Raw genomic sequence first — 22,748 nt, forward strand, 5'->3', positions numbered from 1 at the left:
TCCTTTTCCCAGTCTCAAAACTCAAATCTTTCATTACTCCTTCTCCTCTTCCCTGACATTTAATCTGCAACCCGCCTCCGCCTCCGCCTCCCCCCACCTCCCCTCCACGTATTTCTTTTTTTTTTTTTTTTTTTTTTTTTTGAGACGGAGTCTCGCTCTGTCGCCCAGGCTGGAGTGCAGTGGCCGGATCTCAGCTCACTGCAAGCTCCGCCTCCCGGGTTCCCGCCATTCTCCTGCCTCAGCCTCCCGAGAAGCTGGGACTACAGACGCCCGCCACCTCGCCTGGCTAGCTTTTTGTATTTTTTAGTAGAGACGGGGTTTCACCGTGTTAGCCAGGATGGTCTTGATCTTCTGACCTCGTGATCCGCCCGTCTCGGCCTCCCAAAGTGCTGGGATTACAGGCTTGAGCCACCGCGCCTGGCCCCCCCCACGTATTTCTATGTGATAACTTAAAACGTCTCTAATATCCTCCTTCCCAGGATACTTTTCTTGTACTTCAGTTATTGCCATCAGCTGCTGGTTGGTTTTCCTACCATTGGTGTAACTTCTCTTCAAGCACATTCTTTCTTAAAGAACCTCTACTGCCATCAAGTCTACCACATTTTCAAGGTTCTTAAAAATCAAGTATCATTCTACTTATCAGGCTTAATCACTACGATTGTCCAGCACAGAACTCTCAGTTTGATAAGACCTATCCCTTTTCCCAATCACACTTCAAATCCATTGCATAAATTCCCATCTACCTGTTGCTTTTTGTTTAACTCCCCTAACAGTAATGTCCTTTCTTTTCTTTACTTCCTTCACTGGGTATTTAACAAGCATTTAATAAGCACTTAATATTTTGCCACACATCCTTACAGGCCCTTAGGAGTAAAATGATAAATAAGACAAGGGTCCACCCCCATCTCTGAGGAGACCCACTCTGTCATATTGATAGCCATGCTTCAACATCTAGCTCCAGGTCCCCATTCTTCTATGAAGACTTCCTTTATCATGCCAATCTATAATAATCTCTTCCCTTTGGGTTTATGGCCAGTATCAAATAATTCTATAAATCACAGATCCTAGTCTCTTTTTTTTAGAGACTGAGTCTCACTCTGTTGTCCAGGATGGAGTACAACGGCGTGATCTCAGCTCACTGCAAACTTCGCCTCCTGGTTCAAGCAATTCTTGTGCCTCAGCCTCCTGAGCAGCTGGGAATACAGGCGTGCATCACCACGCCCGGCTAAATTTTGTACTTTTAGTAGAGATGGGGATTCACCATGTTGGCCAGGCTGGTCTTGAACTCCTGACCTCAGGTGATCTGCCCACGCCTCCTTGGCTGGGATTACAGGCATGAGCCACTGTGCCCAGCCCTAGTCTCTTTTATGTAGCATACAGTTTAGACTATATACTAACACACAGTTATATGACCTTGTATGTTTAATTATGACAAATGTATAGATTTTATCGTCTGACTAGGCTATACACTTGTTTTAGGAACAGGTTTTACATCTTTTAATGTGTTCCACAACAGGCCTATCATTTAATATAGAGAAGCAACCAACCTCAATGACTGATGGAGAAAATATTAATTGGTTGAAAAAATACGAATCTTTAAACTTCCACCTTAATGGACTGCTAAAAAAAAAAAAAAAGGTGCCTAGTTCTCTGATTTAATCAATTCATCAAACTTACGTAATTTATTTTCTCTACACATTTAACAGGTACCCTTTGCCACAATCAGAAAGATAATGTAATATCATGCAGCTATTGGTTTTCAAAGATGCCAGTGTCCATCTTCTCTGATTCAATACTTAATCTGCCTTATAAATTATGAAACTAAAACTTGCAATATAGAGATATCAATTTGTTCCACTTAATTATGGAGAATCACAATAATGGGTAGTTAATGTTCTAAACACTGATGTTATAATATTAACAGTTGACATTACAATTTATAAACTTTATACTTACCTTCAAAAACTGCTAACAACATGTCAGGATTAGTCTTTACATCTTGAACTGCTTGCCATGGCATTACAAATGATTCTGTGTTAACAATTCTTGAAGGATTATCATTAGATGGATCATAAAATTTTGAAGGGAGAATGTTAAATTCAATAAGATGTATGTAGGCCAACCATGCCAAACATCTATCACTTGTTTTAAGGTATTCAGCAACTATTCCATCATTAGCAGATTTCAATGCATTCTAGGAAAAATTTAAAATTTTTTGATAAAAAATTAATTAGAGATGTCAGTACCAGATAAACATAATTTTTACCATGCTAAAGTTTATGAAATAATAAAAAGGTCACATTTGTTGGTACATCTTAAGTCCTGATACTTAAAATCTAGTAAGACAAAGACAAAACAGTAAAAAGAAATTTTTTTAAACCACACTCATATAGATTATTTTCATCAGACTGATTTTTTTTCCTTATGGCTTGAATCTTGAAGTTTATCTGTGGATACTTAACATAAAATACTTCCATTGAAACCTTATAAAAACTCTACTTATTATAAAACTCTACTTATTAGTATCTTATAAAAACTCTACTTATTAGTATCTTATAAAAAAAGATACTACACCCATCAGGCAAATGAGGAAATAAAGTCATAGACTTACCCAATGTCACATGACTTAGCAGTAAGTGGAAAAACAAGGATTCAAATCCAAATCTTGTGCTTTCAACCATTAAATAATGCTATGGATAACGGTGTAGACCTTTTAAACTTTTTCTACAAAATGCAGTTAAATGCTGTAACAAGTTCTTACCTGTAAAATTGCCAGTGCACTTTGGCATCTTCCAGTAAATATGTGCAGTTGAACTCTAAACAAAAGAGCCTCTAAAAGCTGAAAGGACAAAATATTGGATGTTTCCTGCTTGGCTGCTCCCATTAGAAACTCCAACATTCTCTCACATACGTAATCCTTCTCTTCAAAGGTGCTTTCTAGGTGTAAAAACTGCCCAAAGGGCCTTTATATTATTAATCTTGCCTTACAGGAATAAACCAAAACTACAGACTTTTCACATTTCATTAAAAAACCATCTCATAGTAAATCTTCAACTTTTGCAAAAAGGATAATTGTAAAAACGTATAAATCCATCTTCTAGTACTACAATCTAGACTCCCTCTTCTATCACATATTGAAAAGTGGAATCAGATGAAAACTAAAACAATACAGATATACTCTTATAGTCATCACTGAAGCAATTTCATTTCTCTTTTCCCTAATTTAAAAGGTAAATCGCAGCAAGATCAGGATGAATATCCAAAGTTCACATTTATTATCACATACGATTTGTGTCGCTTAGGTGTGTGACTACATAAAAGTTTTGAGAATAGATTTATATTAGAAATATGCTGGGCACAGTGGCTCACGCCTATAAATCCCAGCACTTAGGGTGTCCAAGGTGGGTAGATCACCTGAGTTTGAGACCAGCCTGGCCAATATGGTGAAACTCCATCTGTACTAAAAATACAAAACTTAGCCAGGCTCGGTGGTGCTTGCCTGTAGTCCCAGTTACTTTGGAGGCTTAGGCAGGAGGACCGCTTCAACCTGGGAGGCGGAGGTTGCAGTGAGCCAATATCGCACCATTGCAATCCAGCCTGGGTGATACAGCGAGACTCTGTCTCAAAAAAGATTTTTTAAAAAAGAAAGGAAATGCATGACAAAATACATTAAAGACCAAACAACTTCAAAGAAAAATATTACAACTTTTGAATATTCTACACCCTATACAATCTTGTGGTGATCAACAGCATTCACTTTGGTACAATGCTCTAGGTTTTAAAAAAGAAAAAAAAAAAAAACAAGCATCCTTTACTATCTAAATCTGTTGAGTACCTACGTTCAAAGAATAAGAAATAGAGTAGGAAGTTTATTAAGGGGTATCATGTTATCTAAATCTATCAGGTTCACAACTTCAGTTGGAAGTAAATGACAGATCTGACAGCAACAGACTTATTTAAAAATTTATCTGAAACTAATGGCTCCCAAGTTCAGGTGATAAAAGTTCAGGTGAATATTTATTTTATTTCTCAAGTGGATCAATTATAATTTTAAGTCTGGGTAAAAAACATTCCATTCTTGGCTGGGCATGGTGGCTCACATCTTTAGTCCCAGCACTTCGGGAGGCCCAGGCAGAAGGATTGCATGAGCCCAAGAGTTCAAGACCAGTCTGGGCAACAGAGCAAGAACCCATCTCTACAAAAAAATCTAAAAACTATCCAGGCATGGTAGCACCCATGTGTGGCCCCAGCTACTCAGGAGGCTGAGGTAGGAGAATCACTTGGGTCCAGGAGGTAGAGGCTGCAGTAAGTCATGACAGCACTACTGTACTCCAGCCTGGGTGACATAGTAAGACCCTGTCTCAAAAATTGACAGCCAAAAAAACCATCTCATTCTCTTGGAGAAAGAAGAAGAGGCCACTTTTTCTCAATCAAATGTTCTTAGCTTGGCAACTTTAGATATTAGTGTGAATTACAGATTGGGATTATTTCTATAAGCATGGAAACAAATAATAAAAAGACAAAAATGTTTCCTGGCAGTCATTATAATTTTATAGAGGCAATTTAAGATCAATTTAAAAGAAACAATTTTTGCAGGTGTTTTGCAAAAGCTACACTTAACTTTGCCCAAGCTAAAACTGTGTAAATATAGGTAAGTGTGAAATTTTTAATAATTTTACATTTTTTCTTTACTAATAAAGTTAACAACAACAAAAAATCACTGCTTCACTAAATATTTTCTTCTTGCTTAGTCTAAATTCTGATCCAGAAGTGGCTTTGTGGTTACTAGAAACTGAAAGGTTATTATATCCATATTCAGGTAAGGCATATGCTCTATTAAGCTACATATCAATATTTAAGATGATCCAAAGGATTACACACACACGCACACGCACACACACACACACGCACATGTACGTTATCCTTTCTACTCACAGTCCAAAAGCTTTGATAATCTGGAGCATATTCAACAGCTGTTTCACACATTTCCTGCACCTCGTCCTTGGTTCCTCTTTTTGAGAACAATCTGAGGTAATGGCACCAAATTTCTGGATTATCTTTGTTATTTTCCAATGCTCGCGCCAGAACGTTTAAAGCAGAATCCAAGGATTCTGAGCACTCCCTGTATATATAAAAGAAAAGGCGGGAATGCTTTTTAGAACCTGCTTGAAAATTTAAACAGGGCTAATACACTGAATCAATTTTAAAATTCCATTTTTATTAGAATTTACCAAGAAGCCAGGATCACTTATGAAAAGGGGTACTAGATTAAGATTTTAAATCACGTGTCTGAAAGTTTCTGATCTTCCACAGACTCAACAATGTTTTAAGTGAATGTTCAGTAAGCATTTACCACAGACAAAAGTACAGTGTTATAAAACCACTAAGATTATCAACTTCAAATGTGCTTTATGTCCATATTCAGCAACACCTTTTATGATTTACACTGTTCAAGAATGGGAAAAGTTAAACGACTCTCTCTCAAGGCCAGCTACTGCAAGTACAAAATATCAAAGCTTTCAGTATAATAGTTCTTTTCAACGGTCAAGGGCTTGCTATCTCTTGGAGAAGATAATTCTTTCTCATGATCCTATTCATAAAATAATGTACGGTTCTTTTGGCCTTCACTCAGTAAATGAGTCAGAAAAGAAAACACTGTACTTATCCCATTAACATGGAAATGACACACAGGAAAGTTAAATAAGCAACACATCCAGGCATGTGTGGGTTTATTAGCACTCTGCAGCACTGCTTTATTTAAAAGCTTTTAAGATAGTCAAATATTTCAAAGAAATGTGTAAAAAAAAAACCCTTGAATTATTGTAACTATAAAGTTATAATTATGAAAAGACTATTCTTGGCTTATTTATACTACCAAGAAGTTAGAAGATGCCAGTTGCAATACAAACTATTGGTTGTATAAGTTACTACTATTTACCTTATTTAAATACATATAATTTTAATATGACACAGAGACAAAAAGAAAATTCACCATAATTTGGAGGTTCTCAGATAAGCTTTAAATATCCATTACAAATTAACAAAATTTAACCTGTTCCACCATTATTTTATCATAATTTTATTTAAAAACTATGACTACTATGATTTTTTTAAAAAAAATAATCAATCATTCCACCAGTCAGAATTTACTGTTTTAACTAATCCTACTTTGAAATAAGAGCCTACTGGAGTAAAAAACTTTAGTATAATTTATTACCCATACACTGAGCCATGCACACAAACTCAAGATCTAATCTTAAACTTGTCTAATAGCTTTTAAACAATAAAATGCTTTTGGCTTTGTCAAAAAACAAAGACTCCATTGATACTAGGAAAGAAACCTAACTGATTATCATAGGTAAAAAAAACCTCAAACATAAAAATATAAATGTGCAACTGTTTACACAAAGATTTGAAGCTGACCTACCCCTCATTTTGATTCAAGTACTTGTACGCAAGCTTGAGCCAAAGTTGTACATGAGAAGGATTTTCAAGCACACTTGCTTCTAAATTAGCGATGTCATCAGTCTCATTTGTAAAGTATCTGACATCATCTGGAGTGACAACTGTATCCAGAGCTGGAACATTTATTTGGTTCTCTGGGTGGAAAGCTATTTAAAAAAAAAGTGTTATTAACTTCATATTTTCTTTAGTTCACAGATGCAAGAAAAAGAAAACAATTGTTCTCATCTTTAAAATAACTTAAAAACCTAAAGATTCTAATGATATGTACTAGCTCATAGCTTTAAGGTAGAGCTATGACATAATCTATCGCCCAAACCAGGACCCTTCTGAGTGGAAAGAGGAGCTATTAAAGATTACACCAGAACAAAAGGAGTAATTAGGACTCTACTATTTTAAGGCTAAGTGACATTACCTTTTCAGTCGACTTATCAGTAACCATGATTCAACTGCTTTTTCATTATTATCAAATGAATTCACATTTGTTAAATTGCAAATTATAATTAAGAAATTAAAAGTCATACTTTATAAAGATTATTTTACTATATCTAAACTAGAAAAAAAGTGTTACATTAGTGTAAATAAGTATATAATAGTATTCATCTCTTGGATACTTGCTAATTCACAAATAATGCAAACTTGAAATTAGAAAGTAAAATGTGCCAAACATACAGGCACTCATTCATACATTATTCTGTTCATTAGTTCATCTATCATTTGTTCATTCTCATTTTTTGAGCCTTCTGCATGTCAGAAAACATATTCAAAGATGAAGCAAAATAGAACACCTGCCCTTAAGGAGGACACAGGCTAGGCAGTGGTTCTCAAATGGAAGCTACCTTCCCAGACAAATAATGTATGTTTGGAAATATCTGAAGCAGTCATAATTATTTACTAAGCAGTACTGCTTGCATTTACTGGAGAGAAGCTATGAACACAAATATCCTGCAATTTCAGAGGCAATCCTGCACAGTGAAAACTGTATTGCCTAAAAACCCAATGGCATCATTTTTACAAAAAATTTTTTTTAACTAGGCAGGCTGATACACCAAAGGATTAGCAAAGTGTTAAATAAAGATGGAACACCACAATTTAATATTTCTGGATCTTAAATTACATAACTTCTTACCATACTTAATTTGTCCTGTAGACTGTTCCTCATCACTACTGAAGCTATTATCCGAAATAGGTTTTCTCCAAAACTTTGGCTTCCACTTTCTTTTATCTTTGTAGGTTGTAAATGGAGGAGCTAAAGTAGATAGGAGAAGATTGTTAATGACATAACTAGTGTTTGTTTTTTTTTTAACATTTTGAAGGATATTCAATATTTGAAAAGAACTACATTCACTCCATTTTAAAAATGGTATGTATTTTTTTTTTTTTTGGACACAGAAGTCTCGCTCTGTCACCCAGGCTGGAGTGCAGTGGCGCCATCTCTGCTCACTGCAACCTCCACCTCTTGGGTTCAAGTGATTCTCTTGCCTCAGCCTACCAAGTAGTTGAGGCTGCAGGCACACGCTACCACCACCCGGTTACTTTTTATAATTTTAGTAGAGACGGGGTTTCGCCATGTTGGCCAAGCTGGTCTCAAACTCCTAACCTCAAGTGATCAGCCCGCCTAGGCCTCCCAAAGTGTTGGAATTACAGGCGTGAGCCACCGCACCCAGCCTGAAATGACATGTATTTTATATTAAGAACATAATACCAACAAAATCTGTCATACAGAAACTAAAAAGTCCTTTTCAGAAAGAGATGCAGTACACACACACACACACACACACACACACACACACATACACACACTCTTATATATGTACTTACTATGACCTTTACTTTCATTGATATTGCTAACAAGGAGAACAGCCATCTGGTCCATTGACATTCGATCTTTGTTTACTCCAAAAAGTTTCTCAATGTATTTTTCTGAAATACATGCAAAGCAATCTTCATGACAAATATCAATTAGAGACTAGGATAATTAAAATGTATGACGTGAACTCGTTTAAGAATTAAAGGCGAGTATATGGTACTAGTCAATAACACCTATGGCATTTGAAAGGGCAAAGCCTGTATTATCTTTACTATAGCAAATCCTACCACATCATATACCCAATTTGGGCTAAAAAAAAAAAAAATAGTTCCTGAAATAAGCTAAATAGTTAAGTTAAAGTCCCAATTTGGGAGCAATAAAATAGATTCAGTGACATTACAATCACTTTGGGCTGTGATAACACCAAATTTAGTAATTATTATTTCATTTACTTTCAAAAGATTTGTAGCTTAAGGTTTATTACTTGGCACCACATCTGAGAAAAAGCTTAATAATATTTGCTCACAATGTGTGACAGTAATCTCTGCTTTCTACAAAGTGTATGAAGTCTTATTTCATTATAGAATTGGAAACAACAGCCATCGTAATTTCCAGCCTTCTTCTATTTTTGAAAACAGTAAGTAAAAATAGGGTCCTATGTTAAAATCAAAAGTTTCTATACAAACAGCTTAATATTTTCTTTTAAATAAATGGAACTAAATATCTAAATGAGCTCTGTCCAAAGAACTTTCTGCAATGTTGGAAATGTCTTAAACCTGTGCTGGCATGCACTTGCCACACGTGGCCACTGGGTACTTGAAATGTGGCTAGTATAACAGAGGAGGTAAATTTTTACCTTAATTATACTGGATACAGCAAATCTAGATAAAGCATTATGGGTAAACACACTGAATTATAGTAAGTATTTTACAATTTCAACAACTAAACATATAATTTTTAAGTTGCCTAAATTCAATTTTCATTTGAGAGAGAATAAGAAATCTTTAAAAACCTGCTGCAGCAGTAATTTCTTCACTAGTACTTGTCTCTGCACAACCAATCAAAGACAGATTATATGACAGAATGTCCTGGAATAACTGTTTTCGGCTAAGCGTATAGTCTTGTATATGCTGCCTAAGATAAAAAAACACAGAAAAGATAATCATGTACATATCAAAGTTAAGCAAACAAGACCGTTTTTCAAATTACAGAAGGTTCACAAAAACTACTCACCACTGACAATCATCATCATTACATGTTCCTGTTAAATCAAAACGGCAGAAACACTGATCTGGTTCAATCATATTACTGTATGATATTGAGCTGAGGGGAAGTTTTTCCTTGGTTCGATAGTATGGACTAAATCTAAGGTGAAAAGAGTGAACAGGTATATTATGCCCAATTAACATTCCTCAGAAAACTAAGAAAACTTTAGTTTTTCTTTTTCAAGTTAAAATTTCCATACTTAACTATTTATGAGGTTTTTATCTAATTAAATTAATGCCAAAATTAATTCGAGAAAAGACTCAGAATATCAAGTGATAGAAACAAGCCGCTTACCAAGAACATAAAACAGTTGAAATAGAAAAAACCTTGTATTCTAAAAGTAGTTTCTCACCACATGATAAAATACTATATAATACTGGTATTTCTTACACACATCACCAGCTAAGACAAGAAAATCTGGAAAAAGTCTATATTACCTGGAAGGTGCTTTACAATTTTCAGATAAAAACATGCAACCCTTTAACATTCTCACAACTTTTAAATGTCTAAAAACTTTGGGGGACCCACAAAGTTAATCATTTGAAAACATCTAAATACTCTGAAGTCTGGCCAATGCACTTCTCACACTGAATAACAGTAAAATTAAAAATCAAAAATTAAAAAAACCTCTAAGACTCCAATTATTTTTCCTAAAATCCCTAGCAAACAGAAATCCGAAATTCTCCACATTTCTATCAATAGCCAGAAACTGGAATTTGATACGAATTGATAAATCCAAGAGTGTGGTTTGAGCCCAACAGCAGGACACTTAATTTTTATGTTCCTTAAAAGGGTAAGTCTGGTTATCGAGAGCAATGATTCAACTGCTTTTTCATTATCATCAAATATTCAAGGTAAAATATTAAAAAACAAAGAGAAATCCTGAAATTCAAGCTTATTGAATCTTTCTTTTATACCTGTAGGACTTAAAAACTAGAAGAGGACTATGGTAGGGTCTAAAAGGACATGGCTTCACTTCCATTGTTTTACTTTGTGCTGTGACAAAATCCACATCTACAGAAATCTCCTGCAAAAGAAAATAATAATTCTGTAAGGCAAATAAGGCTGGGGTGAATTCCAGATTTTAGAGAAAACATGAAATGTTCAATTACCTGACCATGCAAAACCTTCTCTGTAATGCCTGTGGTGGTTTTTAAAATCAGCTGTTTTAGGCTGTCAGCTTTTGAATATAATTTTTGCAATTCACCAATTTTTAACCCTAGAAAAAGTTCTGGTTTTTCTACCGTATTTTTATTAAGCTTGTTTATGCATTCTTTGTTAGTGGTATCAGTGTGCTTAAGGTTAGGTTTAGTAAAATAATTGGATTCTAAAAAGGATCTTCTTCGCTCTCTGCTTGAACCAGACAAAATTTCATCATCAACATCATTTTCTTCAGTGTCCAGGGTTAATTTATCTTGGGTCAGATCATGAAGTGAGGGTTGAGGTAAAGAAAATTCAGGTTCCTCTTCCACAACTGGAGAGATATTTTGTTGTTCCTTTGCTTTAAGGGCCCGGGCTTCTTTTAATTTTTGAATTTTCAGGGCATATTCATATTCCAGCTTTTGTAACCGTCTTTTCTCCATAGCAATTAGTTCTGCTGAATGCTTTCTTGGACTTGATACTGGAGAACCGTCCAGTCTCATCATTTTGTTTGGCTAAGGGAGAAAAATGATATAAATACTTTACATCACTGTGATTTTATAAACAACTTCTGGTAAGATAATTGTGCTACCCCCACCATACAATGCTAACATTCCAAAACTAAATCAATATGGAGAATAAAACAGAGTTTAACATAAGTAGCCAAAAGTTTTGCTAGTTAATCTATGACTTATGAAAAAAACAAAGTCAAGACAAAATAATAAAGTAGGCATCCAAAAATGTGGATGTCATTTAAAAACAAAGCTTTAATCTTAATCTCTTGGAATTTATAGCAAAGAGTTACTTTATATATACATCTTACCCTTAAAACTATCATAAAAACTTTCTGCTTTCTAAAAGTAAAATATTTCTATAAAAAACTCACCCCAAAGCGATCTTGTTCCAGTTTACGTTTTCCTATTTCTTTACTAGCCACTGCCTTTGCCCGAGCAAGCTCTTCTCCATATTTTAGAGTCAAAGCTTTCTTAATTGTAACACGCTGTTGAACTCTGTGAATCTGAAAATATAGAATAATCCTGAAAATGTAAATGAAAACCTTAAAATAGGAAATTTCTTCTTCTCAAATACCGCAGCTTTATTCAACTGAAAATAAAAATATTCCAATATTATTTATCAATGAGAAACTATAGGTTACACATATTTTGCTGGCTTTAGTATATGGTGGTTTGTCTTACAGAAAATTTGGCCTATAAAAATGTGTAGTAAATGGGAGACTAGAGTATTTTAAAATAATTACTTGTTCCTGAAGCTTCTTCAAAAACATTCTGTTAACATTAAGAATTTTTTCAGTTGCTTGAAGCTGTTCTGTAAGTTTTGTAATCTTTGCTTCAGCATTTCTAACAGATTCTTTCTTCTTGGCTTCTTGCTGCACAAGATTCTTTAAAACAGATTCATCTTTCATCAAGAGAATCCTAAATGAGAAATAACAAAATTCTTGTTAATGTTTCCCTACAAGAGCAGACTAACACTGTCAGAATAAAAAATTTTCAAAGTAGTAGCACAATTTTTAAAAATGCATCTACAATGAGACACAGATAAAAATTTAAAGGGATGAATATTTTTATATTCATCACACAGGTATTTAAAGTAACACTGCTGCACTGATAATAGTAACTATGAGGCTGATCTCTTAAAAAAAAACAACCCATTTAAGCTTGAGGTAATGTCAATTACTGTTGGAAACTTATAGTAAATATTCAATGTTGGGCCAGGTGCGGTGGGAACACATTTCCCCGGTTCAAGCGATTTTCTCACCTCAGCCTCCCAAGTAGCTGGGCTTACAGGCATGCACCACCATGTCCGGCTAACTTTTTTTGTATTTTTAGTAGAGACAGGGTTTCACACCATGTTGGCCAGGCTGGTCTCAAATTCCTGACCTCAAGTGATCCACCCACCTCGGCCTACCAAAGTGCTATGATTATAGGAATGAGCCACCATGCCTGGCTGGTATTTTTATTTAAACATTAATTTCATTACTTTATGTAAATGTAGTATCATTCAACAAAATGACAGACTTCTACATTCTACAAAGTTTAAGTGAGAAAATGTATAATTCTACAGTATGCTTATTAATAACATATACCACAAAAATATATTTCTCTATTACAGGAACAATTAGATATGTGAAGAATAACAAGGCTCACCTATGTTTTTTCAGTTTTGATTCTGCATCTGTAACCTGCTTAGTAACCATTGCTATCCTGCCAATACCATCAATTTCCACATCAGAGTTTGCTGGAGATGATGAACTTGTCTTCAGCTGATCTGATTTAATCAAACGCTGTTTCTCACGGCTAAAATTATCAAAAAGGATATATGCATTATACCCAAGAATAAACTTAAACTAATTTTAAAACGTATTCTATTTCATGCAGTAACAATATTAATCACACCGACTAATAATAAAGATGATGACCAATATGCATGACCCAAGTTAACATTCAAAGTTGATAGTGCAGTCCTTCTCTTTGAGAGTTTTCATCTTTTTTCTAAGCTGGTTATGTCTCAGCACATCACTCTATTCAAGTCTATGTATGACCATCCAGCTCCCTCTTCTGTGTGAGTTATAAAACATTAACTCTGTATCTTAGGTAAAACTATCATCACTCATTTCCCAGTGCCAACGAACTCTGTAAGAGAAGTTTTGAAAACATCACATACTTTTAATGTAAATTACATAAAATTACACTTACTTGGCAATCTCTTCCTTTAACAATCTATATTCAATCTTCTTTTCTTCAGGCAAAGCCTCGGGTGTTCGCAAAGGATCATTTTCTTTTTCAGATTTTGGAGGTACTTTCGGTTTTGAAGCTTGCTAAAAAAAAAAAAAAAAAAAAATTTGAAGTCAACTAGATCATCAGCTTTCCAAAATTCCATACTAAGATTTATATTTTACATTGCAACCCAGCGTATACTGAATTTATTTAGAAATACCTGAATGTCTTCATCATTTTCTATTTTTTTCTAAAACAACGTTGGTTGATAACTACTAAATTGTATATGCCACCAAGTAGTCAAGATCTACAGTCTGAAAATCATTGTATTAAATAATAGCTAAACAACAATTGAAATAGGGAAAAAAGGATAAAAGTTGTACTTAGATAATAAATTTTAATAAAAACTGTTTTCTGGTAACATAACACAACTCTAAAACAACAGTCTCCTTACTACAAAGAACAATTATCCAACCAATTTTACTCTTTTGAAAAAGGAAATACTTAATAGGAAACACAAATTATGGAAACTTTTAATAGTAAAATGAATCTACATTGATACATGCTTCATTACATAAAGTCCTAATAGCACAAATACTTAAAATATGTCCACAAATCAATGTTATTAAAAATCTATAACTTTATGGTTTAATTTTCAGGAAAAAATAAATTTTACTGATTGTCAAAAGGTCATCTTTCTTACCACCTTTAATTATTGCACTTACCTCAGCAGTTCGTCTTGCTTCTTTAATCATGGACTCTAATCCACCAAAAACACTATTTGTTGACTTGGAAGCCTCTCCATCAGATTCACTATCATCTGAATCATTTAGTGTTACAACCACTGATTTATGCTTTGGAAGCTGCAAAGACAATATATTTATTACTCGTGGTAACAAAAAGACATCATTTAACCTCTCTGAATTTCAATCCACAAAAACAATGGGCTCCAAGTAGACAGTCTATGTCTCCTTCTAGGGTTGTATTATATAATCCACTGTGTCAACCAATACTGGTTATATGCCCGAGACGTAAAATGTTGTATATTCTTTAAGTCTTTCTATACTATAATTACTCTCATTAAAATTTTATTTTCGCTTTCTATATAAAGAACCACAATGCAACTTAAATTAACTCTTTTAAAACCAAAGAAAAATTATTTTGTTAATTTTACATAATTATCAAAATTCTGTACTTTGTGGTTACATATAGAGGGTAAATTGCCAAAACTGGCTTACCTAACAGAGGCAAGATTTCAACTTGTCTTTGTTCTATTTATTTTACTTTGAAGCCATTAGAAAACAAGATAGAAACAAACTATTATTTCAACCTCCTTAATAAACATCACTAATAATTTCTTCCATAATAGTGTAGTCATTGGTTGGAAAACATACACAAAGTATACAAAGAGATGGGAGAAATAAAAAACATGTAATTTGTTAAAATTTTGACTCCAAAAAGATAGCAAATCTGAATAAGCCAATTTCTATAGAAAAAAAGTTGAAGAAACGACAGAGGAAAGTATACCACTCTGATGAAAACAATAACCCCCCCCAACACACTATCACCAAACTTTACCAGTTTTCAAGTGAAGGTGTTGCTCTCATTTTATCAATAAATTAAAAATAAATTTTAAAAATTTGTATTTATATGTGAATATATGTGTGTATATAAATAAACTAAGGGGTAGAAAACAGGACAACAAAACTTCATAGAAATTTCTCACAACTGTTTGAATAAAAGTAGCATTAAATTTTTGTTTTTACCGAGATCACAGTTCGTGGAAGACGAGGTCCTCTGTGAAACTTTGGATTCTGTATCCTAGGCTGAGACACTGTGTTAATACTGACTATTGATAGATTGCTTCTTGGCACAGTATGTGAATTGTTCAGAACTGGAGGTGAAGGTGGGTCACTATTACTGGATGTTTCCTATATAAGGAAGAGAAAGATATGAAACATTCCTAAATAAAAATAAATTTCTGCCACCTTTAAAAATCTGGAGCATGTTAGAATTATTCCCACTTGGCAGAAAAGTCCATTGAAACCCAAGTAACCAGAAAAAAGTAGGACTACCATAAAGCTAAGCTCAAGAGCACCACCTAGAGGTTCAGGTACCTAAATTACCTCTGGCTTAAAAGCTCTTTTATTTGCTAGAGATTTAAGTAGTTCTTCTCGAAGCAGCATTTCTTCCTCCTCTTCCTCATCTGCAAAAGGTGGTTTTGGAGGCTGTTCTGGATCTTCAGGTGGGAGAGGTGGTAATGGTGGTAGAGGAGGTAGAGGTTCAAGAGAAACACACAAGCCTTCCACATAAGGCTGGCTCAAAGGTGGCAGAGACTATTTTTTAAAAAAAGAAATAATTACAATGCAAATTTTATCAACTCAAATGCTTATCTCTGCAGCAATATTAAACTAGAAAAAAAAACTTTATATTATTATTTTAGCTGTAAGTATAGTAAGCTAAGTATATGTTAACCTCAAAACAAACCCAGAAATCAACAGCCAACCACGAAAAAGTGTTATTTTTACAATTAAAAAAAAAAAATCAACAATATTTGAAACATTTATTAACTTCAAGGAAAATTATAGAAACTTCTCTGTTCTCATTCTTATATACATTTAGCATTCTAGAAAATATAGATATCAAACTATACAAGGTCCTTCCTTCTAGATGACTACCTGAAAGCAAGAAGAGATACTGAAACCCAAGACATATTTCAGTAAAAAATAAAAATTAGAAACCAAGGGATTCTGTGCATAATAGTCCAGAGTACCTTAATCATTAATTAAGTATCAAGAAGAATCACCACTACTCTCTTAAAATGGCTTCTTAGAGAATATCTATAAAGGAAACTAATTTTACACAAATCCCTGAATTTGGGTATGTATTTGCATCAAAGATCTTCCAGTATTTCTCTCGGCATTTAGTTCATTTATTTATTTCCCAAAAGAAAACATTACAACGAAGAAAGTGCTGTTTTCTCTCTCACTATTGGCTCTAATATTCCCCTCACCGTATATGTTCTAGAAACACACAAGGTATTTTTCCTGAAATGGAAAGGTTCCCTCTTACACCTACTGAGAGATACTCAATTTGATCTCTAGGCTCTCACAATCTAAAAATAATGTCAAAACTTTTAATGTCTGATTCCTCTACTTCCTTTTTTTCCTTTTCCTTTTATTGTTTTCATTTTTTTATTTTGTTTTGTTTTTGTGGGAGGACTGGAGACAGGGGAAAAGAAATTAACTTCATAGAAAATGCTTTTCTTTTGCTGGATTTTCAAGTTAAAAATAACCATCTTTATGAAAAGAGGAGAAAGGAGAGAATATTAATTTTTAGAAGTATCCTAATGCACATTAATTCCAATTCCCTAAAAAAGAGACAGTCCAAAACAGTAGGTAACTTCTGTTTTTGAATAAATTTTCTGAGTAGCTACTAGATGAGAGTAAAGAGAAGAAGGAAAGCCGGGCGCGGTGGCTCAAGCCTGTAATCCCAGCACTTTGGGAGGCCGAGACGGGCGGATCACGAGGTCAGGAGATCGAGACCATCCTGGCTAACATGGTGAAACCCCGTCTCTACTAAAAAATACAAAAAACTAGCCGGGCGAGGTGGCGGGCGCCTGTAGTCCCAGCTACTCGGAGGCTGAGGCAGGAGAATGGCATAAACCCGGGAGGCGGAGCTTGCAGTGAGCTGAGAACCGGCCACTTTACTCCAGCCTGGGTGACAGAGCGAGACTCCGTCTCAAAAAAAAAAAAAAAAAAAAGAGAAGAAGGAAACATGATAGGTACCGAAAAGTCAACATGAAATTAAAAATTAGCTATGAAAAAAATCTACCAAATGGATAGCTTGCTGCTTTTATCAACTGTTTATTCTACATATTTCAATGCTATTAATTCTCGTAAGCAATTCTGATTTTTTAAGCCCTCTTCAAACCTAACCATTCATTTGTTTTTAAAAACAAATTAGAAAAGACAAGACAAAATAATTTTCTTAGATATCAATTTTGACTTACAGAAACCTGAGGTGGTGGAGGCAAAGAAAGAGACGGTGCTGGAGAAAAATACCCCAATGAACATTCAGAGAAAAATGGCGGTTGCACTGGTGAAGGAGCTGTAAACAAATTTTTTGTTAAGAGTTTAGTAACAGAAATATTTCACCAGGAATACATTAGGTTTATGTTATGTTTGAAGAAATACATCTAGGTGGAGTGCAAATTAGATTTTATCAACCTCTGATAAAATCTTTAACGCTCATAAGTTCATCTCCAGCCATTTAAAATTGTCATATCATCATAAAGTCAGTCATTCACTTCAAACTAACAATTAGTCCCTCAAAACTCTCACTTTGTTCCACTTTTAACCTAATGATAAGATCAGGGAATAGAGCAGGAAAGGCTAGAAGCATACTTAAAAAAAAAAAAGAAAAAAAAGCACACACACACACACACACAAGAACAACAAAACCACAAGCATACTTTTCAAGAAATAATGAAACAAAAAATTCCCTTGAATCCTGCCAAAGTGCCCTAGACAAAGGAAAACAATGATGTGGTGACTTCATTATTCCCTTCTTGTGGAGCAAAAGAAAGTTGAGGACATGGACTATATAAGCAGTGTTGAAAGCAAATAAAACCAGGAATGAGAAGAATTACTTAGTGTATGTAGTCATTAAGGTGCACATTTTTTCACATTTTAATTTTGAAATAATTACAATGGATGCATCTCAGAATTTTTCTTCCTTGGTAGCAGATAAAAATAATTGTGTATTTTATCTTCAATGACTTGTTAGGCTCACTGAAATATAGCAGTTTCAAAGACTACGCTTACTACCCTACCCACTAACTATATAATCTTAGAGAAAATCTAACATTTCTTCTTTATCCCAGTTGTCTCACAAGTCAATACATTATTACCCACGTGCCTTATATGGGGTTGACTTGAGTCCCAAATGAGATCATCTGAATATACACTAATCTTTGGAACATTTTACATAGCGCTGCAGATGTGGCTGCTGTGTCACATTTGTGTTATTAGGGGGCAGAGAGAGGCTATGTCTATGCTCAGTGTTCTGCCCCATGAACATTTGAATGTTTAATAGTCTGACATTTGATGGTGCTCTCGTTTTATGGACTTGGCATGTTTTCCCTTCCTAGTATCTGGGAGAGAGGGTGGACCTAGTGAGTGCACTGATCTCCAAGGAAAGCCCTCCAGCTTGCACCTCCAGCTTGCACTGTCCTCATCCAGATTTAACCAGCCCTGACTCACTGCCAGGTGCCAGGAAAGGCTTCTGAGGACTTTCTAACCTTTGTGTTGGGCCCACCACTAGGGGGTCTGAAAGGACAGTGGGAAGGTAGAGGTGCCCTCAGCAAGAGGAGCCTTCATTCATGAATGTTAGAAACTACTCGCAGGAAAGATGAAGTCCATTACGTGCTGGTTCATGCTACCCACCATGTCAGGATCATCCAGGAGCACAAAGAACTGGGAAAGTGTTTGCTGGTGTTTGATTCAGTTAATAGTATTAACAGTAGGTACTTCTACTGTGCTCTTGATTCTGTGTCAAACTTTCTTGTTATTTATTTATTTTTGAGATACAGTCTCGCTCAGTGCCCAGGCTGGAGTGCAGTTGCGCGATCTCAGCTCACTACAACCTCCACCTCCCAGGTTCAAGTGATGCTCCTGCCTCAGGCTCCTGAGTAGCTGGGACTATAGGGGCGAGCCACCACTACTGGCTCTAATTTTTGTATTTTTAGTAGAGGCAAGGTTTCACCATGTTGATCAGGCTGGTTTCAAACTGTTGACCTCAGGTGATCCTCCCACCTTGGCCCCCCAAAGTTCTGGGATTATAGGTGTGAGCCACCGTGCCCAGCCATTCTTGTTTTTCAATACAGGAAGGAAGTTGACATAACTTGTGATTGGCTTATAGTATGAGCACTGGCCAGAATGACGAGGTGGACCGGCCCCAGCCCAGATCAAGATGCAGAGGCCAGGATGTGGGCCTAGCCCTGTGCTAGGAGGCTGGTTGGAACAGAGGTGCAGATACAGGCTCCACCTGCTCTGGGACCACCAGTGGTACTCAAAGTTATTTGCAGCCTCAAAGCCTGGCTTTCCACAAGTCCACCTGCTCCCAAGGCCATGCAGCTGCAGTTCCTGCTCTGCTTTCATTACATGGATGGGCAGGCTGGCATTGGGATGCTCACTGTCTCTGACCCTGGCCTCCCTACCTTGGTGGCACTGTGTGCTCCAGCTGGACGGGGCAGCTGCTGGGACCACCCCATCATTTTAGTATTCTGATTTTTTTTTTTTTTTTGAGATGGAGTCTTGCTCTGTCGCCCGGGCTGGAGTGCAGTGGCCAGATCTCAGCTCACTGCAAGCTCCGCCTCCCGGGTTTACGCCATTCTCCTGCCTCAGCCTCCCAAGTAGCTGGGACTACAGGCGCCCGCCACCTCGCCCGGCTAGTTTTTTGTATTTTTTAGTAGAGACGGGGTTTCACCGTGTTAGCCAGGATGGTCTCGATCTCCTGACCTCGTGATCCGCCCGTCTCGGCCTCCCAAAGTGCTGGGATTATAGGCTTGAGCCACCGCGCCCGGCCTGTATTCTGATTTTTAAGTTGTTCTGCCATTGTAGTATCCTGGTGAAAAAAAAAATAACCTTCCAGGAATTTTTGAACTGCCTGGAACCTCAGATCCTAAACTGATTTTTTACTGTATTTGAATTATCTTGTTTTTTTAAACATTTTTTAATACAAAATAAAGTGAATTAAAAGATATTTTTAATGCACATTTCTTCAAATATAATATGTTTGTGTTGGCAAAATTTGAGAAAAAAATTGATCTTGAATGGAAAAAAATACATATATATAAATATCTGCAGTTAATGTGGCAAAAAATTAAAATTTGACAAAGCTGCATAGAGAGTACGTTCTCTACATGTTTCACAAAATCATTTAAAAAGCATAGATCATAAAGTTATTTTATAGAAATAAAGTATTAATAATATTGTCGATACTTGGGAATTACAAAGAATCATCTCCAAGAATCTGAAAATAAGAAAATTAAAGATTGACCAAAGCAAGTTAAATTATGTTATCAAAACATAATATAATGTAAGACTATCATATACCAGCTTACAATAACAACCTGAAAAATGAGCATTTTGGTAAACACTAGCCAAATAATACATATTTTGTTTTGTCTCTAGTCTAGATACACCAAAGTAGGATTCTAGTTTTGATTTGGTCTCACCATGTGACTACAGGGAGAAAAACACTGATCATGTGTTCTTCCAAATTCTCCAGTTCCTGGAATGCCAACTGCATTCTGTTATCTGACTCAGTCTTAGGTGTTTTACATTATTTGTGAAGGAATAGGTCTCTCACAGCCAATCACCCCTGAACATCAACAAAATCAAGTCTCCGGCCCTCAAAGATAAGTCAGATTCTAGACAATGCAACCTAAAGGAGAGTTACAGCCCTGACCAGTTCTAACTAGTCTTTCCTGAAATGCCACTAGTATAATTTTCTGTCTCAAAATTTCTACAAATTATCATACTAGAAAGAGACAGGAAGCCAAATAGCAAAAAAAGGTCTTTTGTTCTTTGACTAAAGCAGAATGAATCTTGGATATAAACATCAAGAGTTTGTTTTTTTAAAGAGTAGTGTTCTCATCTTTCCCATTCTTCACTTTTCATTTTATTTTTTGAGACAGAATCTTCTCTGTTACTCAGGTGGGAGTGCAGTGGTGTGATGTGAGCTCACCGAAAACTCCACCTTCCAGGTTCAAGCAATTCTCATGCCTTAGCCTCCCAAGAAGCTGGGATTACAGGCACATGCCACCACACCCAGCGAATTTTTGTATTTTTAGTAGAGACAGGGTTTCGTCATGTCAGCCAGGCTGGTCTCCAACTCCTGGCCTCAAGCAATCTGCCCACCTCAGCATCCCAAAGTATTGGGATTACAGGCGTGAGCCACTGCATCCGGCCCAATCTTCACTTTCTAGAGCAATAGTTAACAGAGTTTAAACAATGCCTTATTTATTTATTTTTTAATTTAAAGGCTATCTAGAAACACTTGGAAATAAAGATTAATATTACTTATTTGAGGTTTGCTCTCTAAGTATTCACAACAACAAATAATGTCTATCATCATACAGTTCATCAGCAAATCTCACTTGCATTACACATTTCTTTCAAGGTTTTGAGTACCATAATGACTATTCTCTATTTAATACATGTAAATACACAAAAGGTTTCAAGTTTTGGCTCATACCTGGAGAATTGGTTTCACTATCTGTATCCATAGCAACTTCTTCATAGTTATCATACTGATAAATGCCTCCTCCACTATCAGTAGGTTGCTTATCTAAGGATCGCCTCAGGTCAGGATCTGAAGACTAAGTATACAACACTTTTTTTTAGTTTCAAAGCATTTTCTGTCTTGGGTTACAAATCACAAAAGAACTGATGGTTATCTTCTAGGGAAGAGTGTCAAAAATCATGGTGATTCAGTAAGATGTGCCTATCACATCTTTGGGAGATTCAATTTAAATGACAGCTACACTGGCTGACATTTCATAACTGTATAATGAGATAGATAATGGAATTTCCAAAATACTAGCTATACAGATGAAATCCCCCACTGTTAGCTAAGCCACTAAATAATTAGCTCTTCTTGTAAAAATGACATCAAACTCTTGTACACTTATGACTTCTGTATGATTAAGAAACTAGAGGAATATAAGCAAGTTTTACATCATCATGACTACATAGAGAACATTTCTCTAAAAATTCAAAAACATTTTAATTATGAATAAATTAATGATACCTGAAAACTACAAATTCTGAGTAAATGTGTTTACCTATTGTATGCTGTTTTCTTGTCTACTTCTTACTATGTTTCACTCAGAGACAGTTTATAATAAACTAAAAACTCGCAAAACCTCTTGAGGAGGAGGTAAAGAATAATGTGCAAATAATACCATATTTATCTCTAGAAAAAGATTCTATTGGCCCGGTGCGGTGGCTCATGCAGTCAGGAGTTCGAGACCAGCCTGGCCAACATGGCGAAACCCATCTCTACTTTTAAAACACAAAAAAATTAGCCAGGCGTGGTGGCGGGCGCCTGTAATCCCAGCTACTCGGGAGGCTGAGGCAGGAGAATCGCTTGAACCTGGGAGGCGGAGGTTGCAGTGAGCCGAGATCATGCCATTGCACTCCAGCCTAGGCGACAAGAGTAAGACTCCCTCTCAAAAAAAAAAAAAAAAGTTCAAAGTATAAATATTTACAATATTCCTTGCTTAAGCAAATCTAACTCCAATTAATGAATTTACTCTTTAATATCCC

The 22,748-nt window shown here is 35.6% G+C and overlaps 1 protein-coding gene across 1 annotated transcript in view; it reads right to left on the reverse strand.

Annotated features, from left to right (window-relative positions):
- ZFC3H1 (zinc finger, C3H1-type containing) overlaps nucleotides 1-22,748 on the reverse strand; it is a 55,263-nt gene that overhangs the window by 12,382 nt on the left and 20,133 nt on the right. The window contains exons 6-24 of the mRNA XM_011929340.1: nucleotides 21,676-21,799; nucleotides 17,426-17,523; nucleotides 15,540-15,749; nucleotides 15,180-15,344; nucleotides 14,139-14,276; nucleotides 13,393-13,514; nucleotides 12,844-12,993; nucleotides 11,937-12,111; nucleotides 11,565-11,696; nucleotides 10,651-11,193; nucleotides 10,456-10,565; nucleotides 9,506-9,637; nucleotides 9,285-9,406; nucleotides 8,284-8,385; nucleotides 7,592-7,711; nucleotides 6,428-6,611; nucleotides 4,936-5,122; nucleotides 2,762-2,950; nucleotides 1,957-2,194 (exon numbers count right to left, since the gene is read on the reverse strand). Of these exons, the coding sequence (XP_011784730.1) occupies nucleotides 1,957-2,194; nucleotides 2,762-2,950; nucleotides 4,936-5,122; nucleotides 6,428-6,611; nucleotides 7,592-7,711; nucleotides 8,284-8,385; nucleotides 9,285-9,406; nucleotides 9,506-9,637; nucleotides 10,456-10,565; nucleotides 10,651-11,193; nucleotides 11,565-11,696; nucleotides 11,937-12,111; nucleotides 12,844-12,993; nucleotides 13,393-13,514; nucleotides 14,139-14,276; nucleotides 15,180-15,344; nucleotides 15,540-15,749; nucleotides 17,426-17,523; nucleotides 21,676-21,799 (3,241 nt within the window). The remainder of the gene's footprint in view (nucleotides 1-1,956; nucleotides 2,195-2,761; nucleotides 2,951-4,935; nucleotides 5,123-6,427; nucleotides 6,612-7,591; nucleotides 7,712-8,283; nucleotides 8,386-9,284; nucleotides 9,407-9,505; nucleotides 9,638-10,455; nucleotides 10,566-10,650; nucleotides 11,194-11,564; nucleotides 11,697-11,936; nucleotides 12,112-12,843; nucleotides 12,994-13,392; nucleotides 13,515-14,138; nucleotides 14,277-15,179; nucleotides 15,345-15,539; nucleotides 15,750-17,425; nucleotides 17,524-21,675; nucleotides 21,800-22,748) is intronic.

The sequence above is a fragment of the Colobus angolensis genome, unplaced genomic scaffold, assembly GCF_000951035.1.
Source record: "Colobus angolensis palliatus isolate OR3802 unplaced genomic scaffold, Cang.pa_1.0 Scaffold80, whole genome shotgun sequence".
Classification (NCBI taxonomy): Eukaryota; Metazoa; Chordata; class Mammalia; order Primates; family Cercopithecidae; genus Colobus; species Colobus angolensis.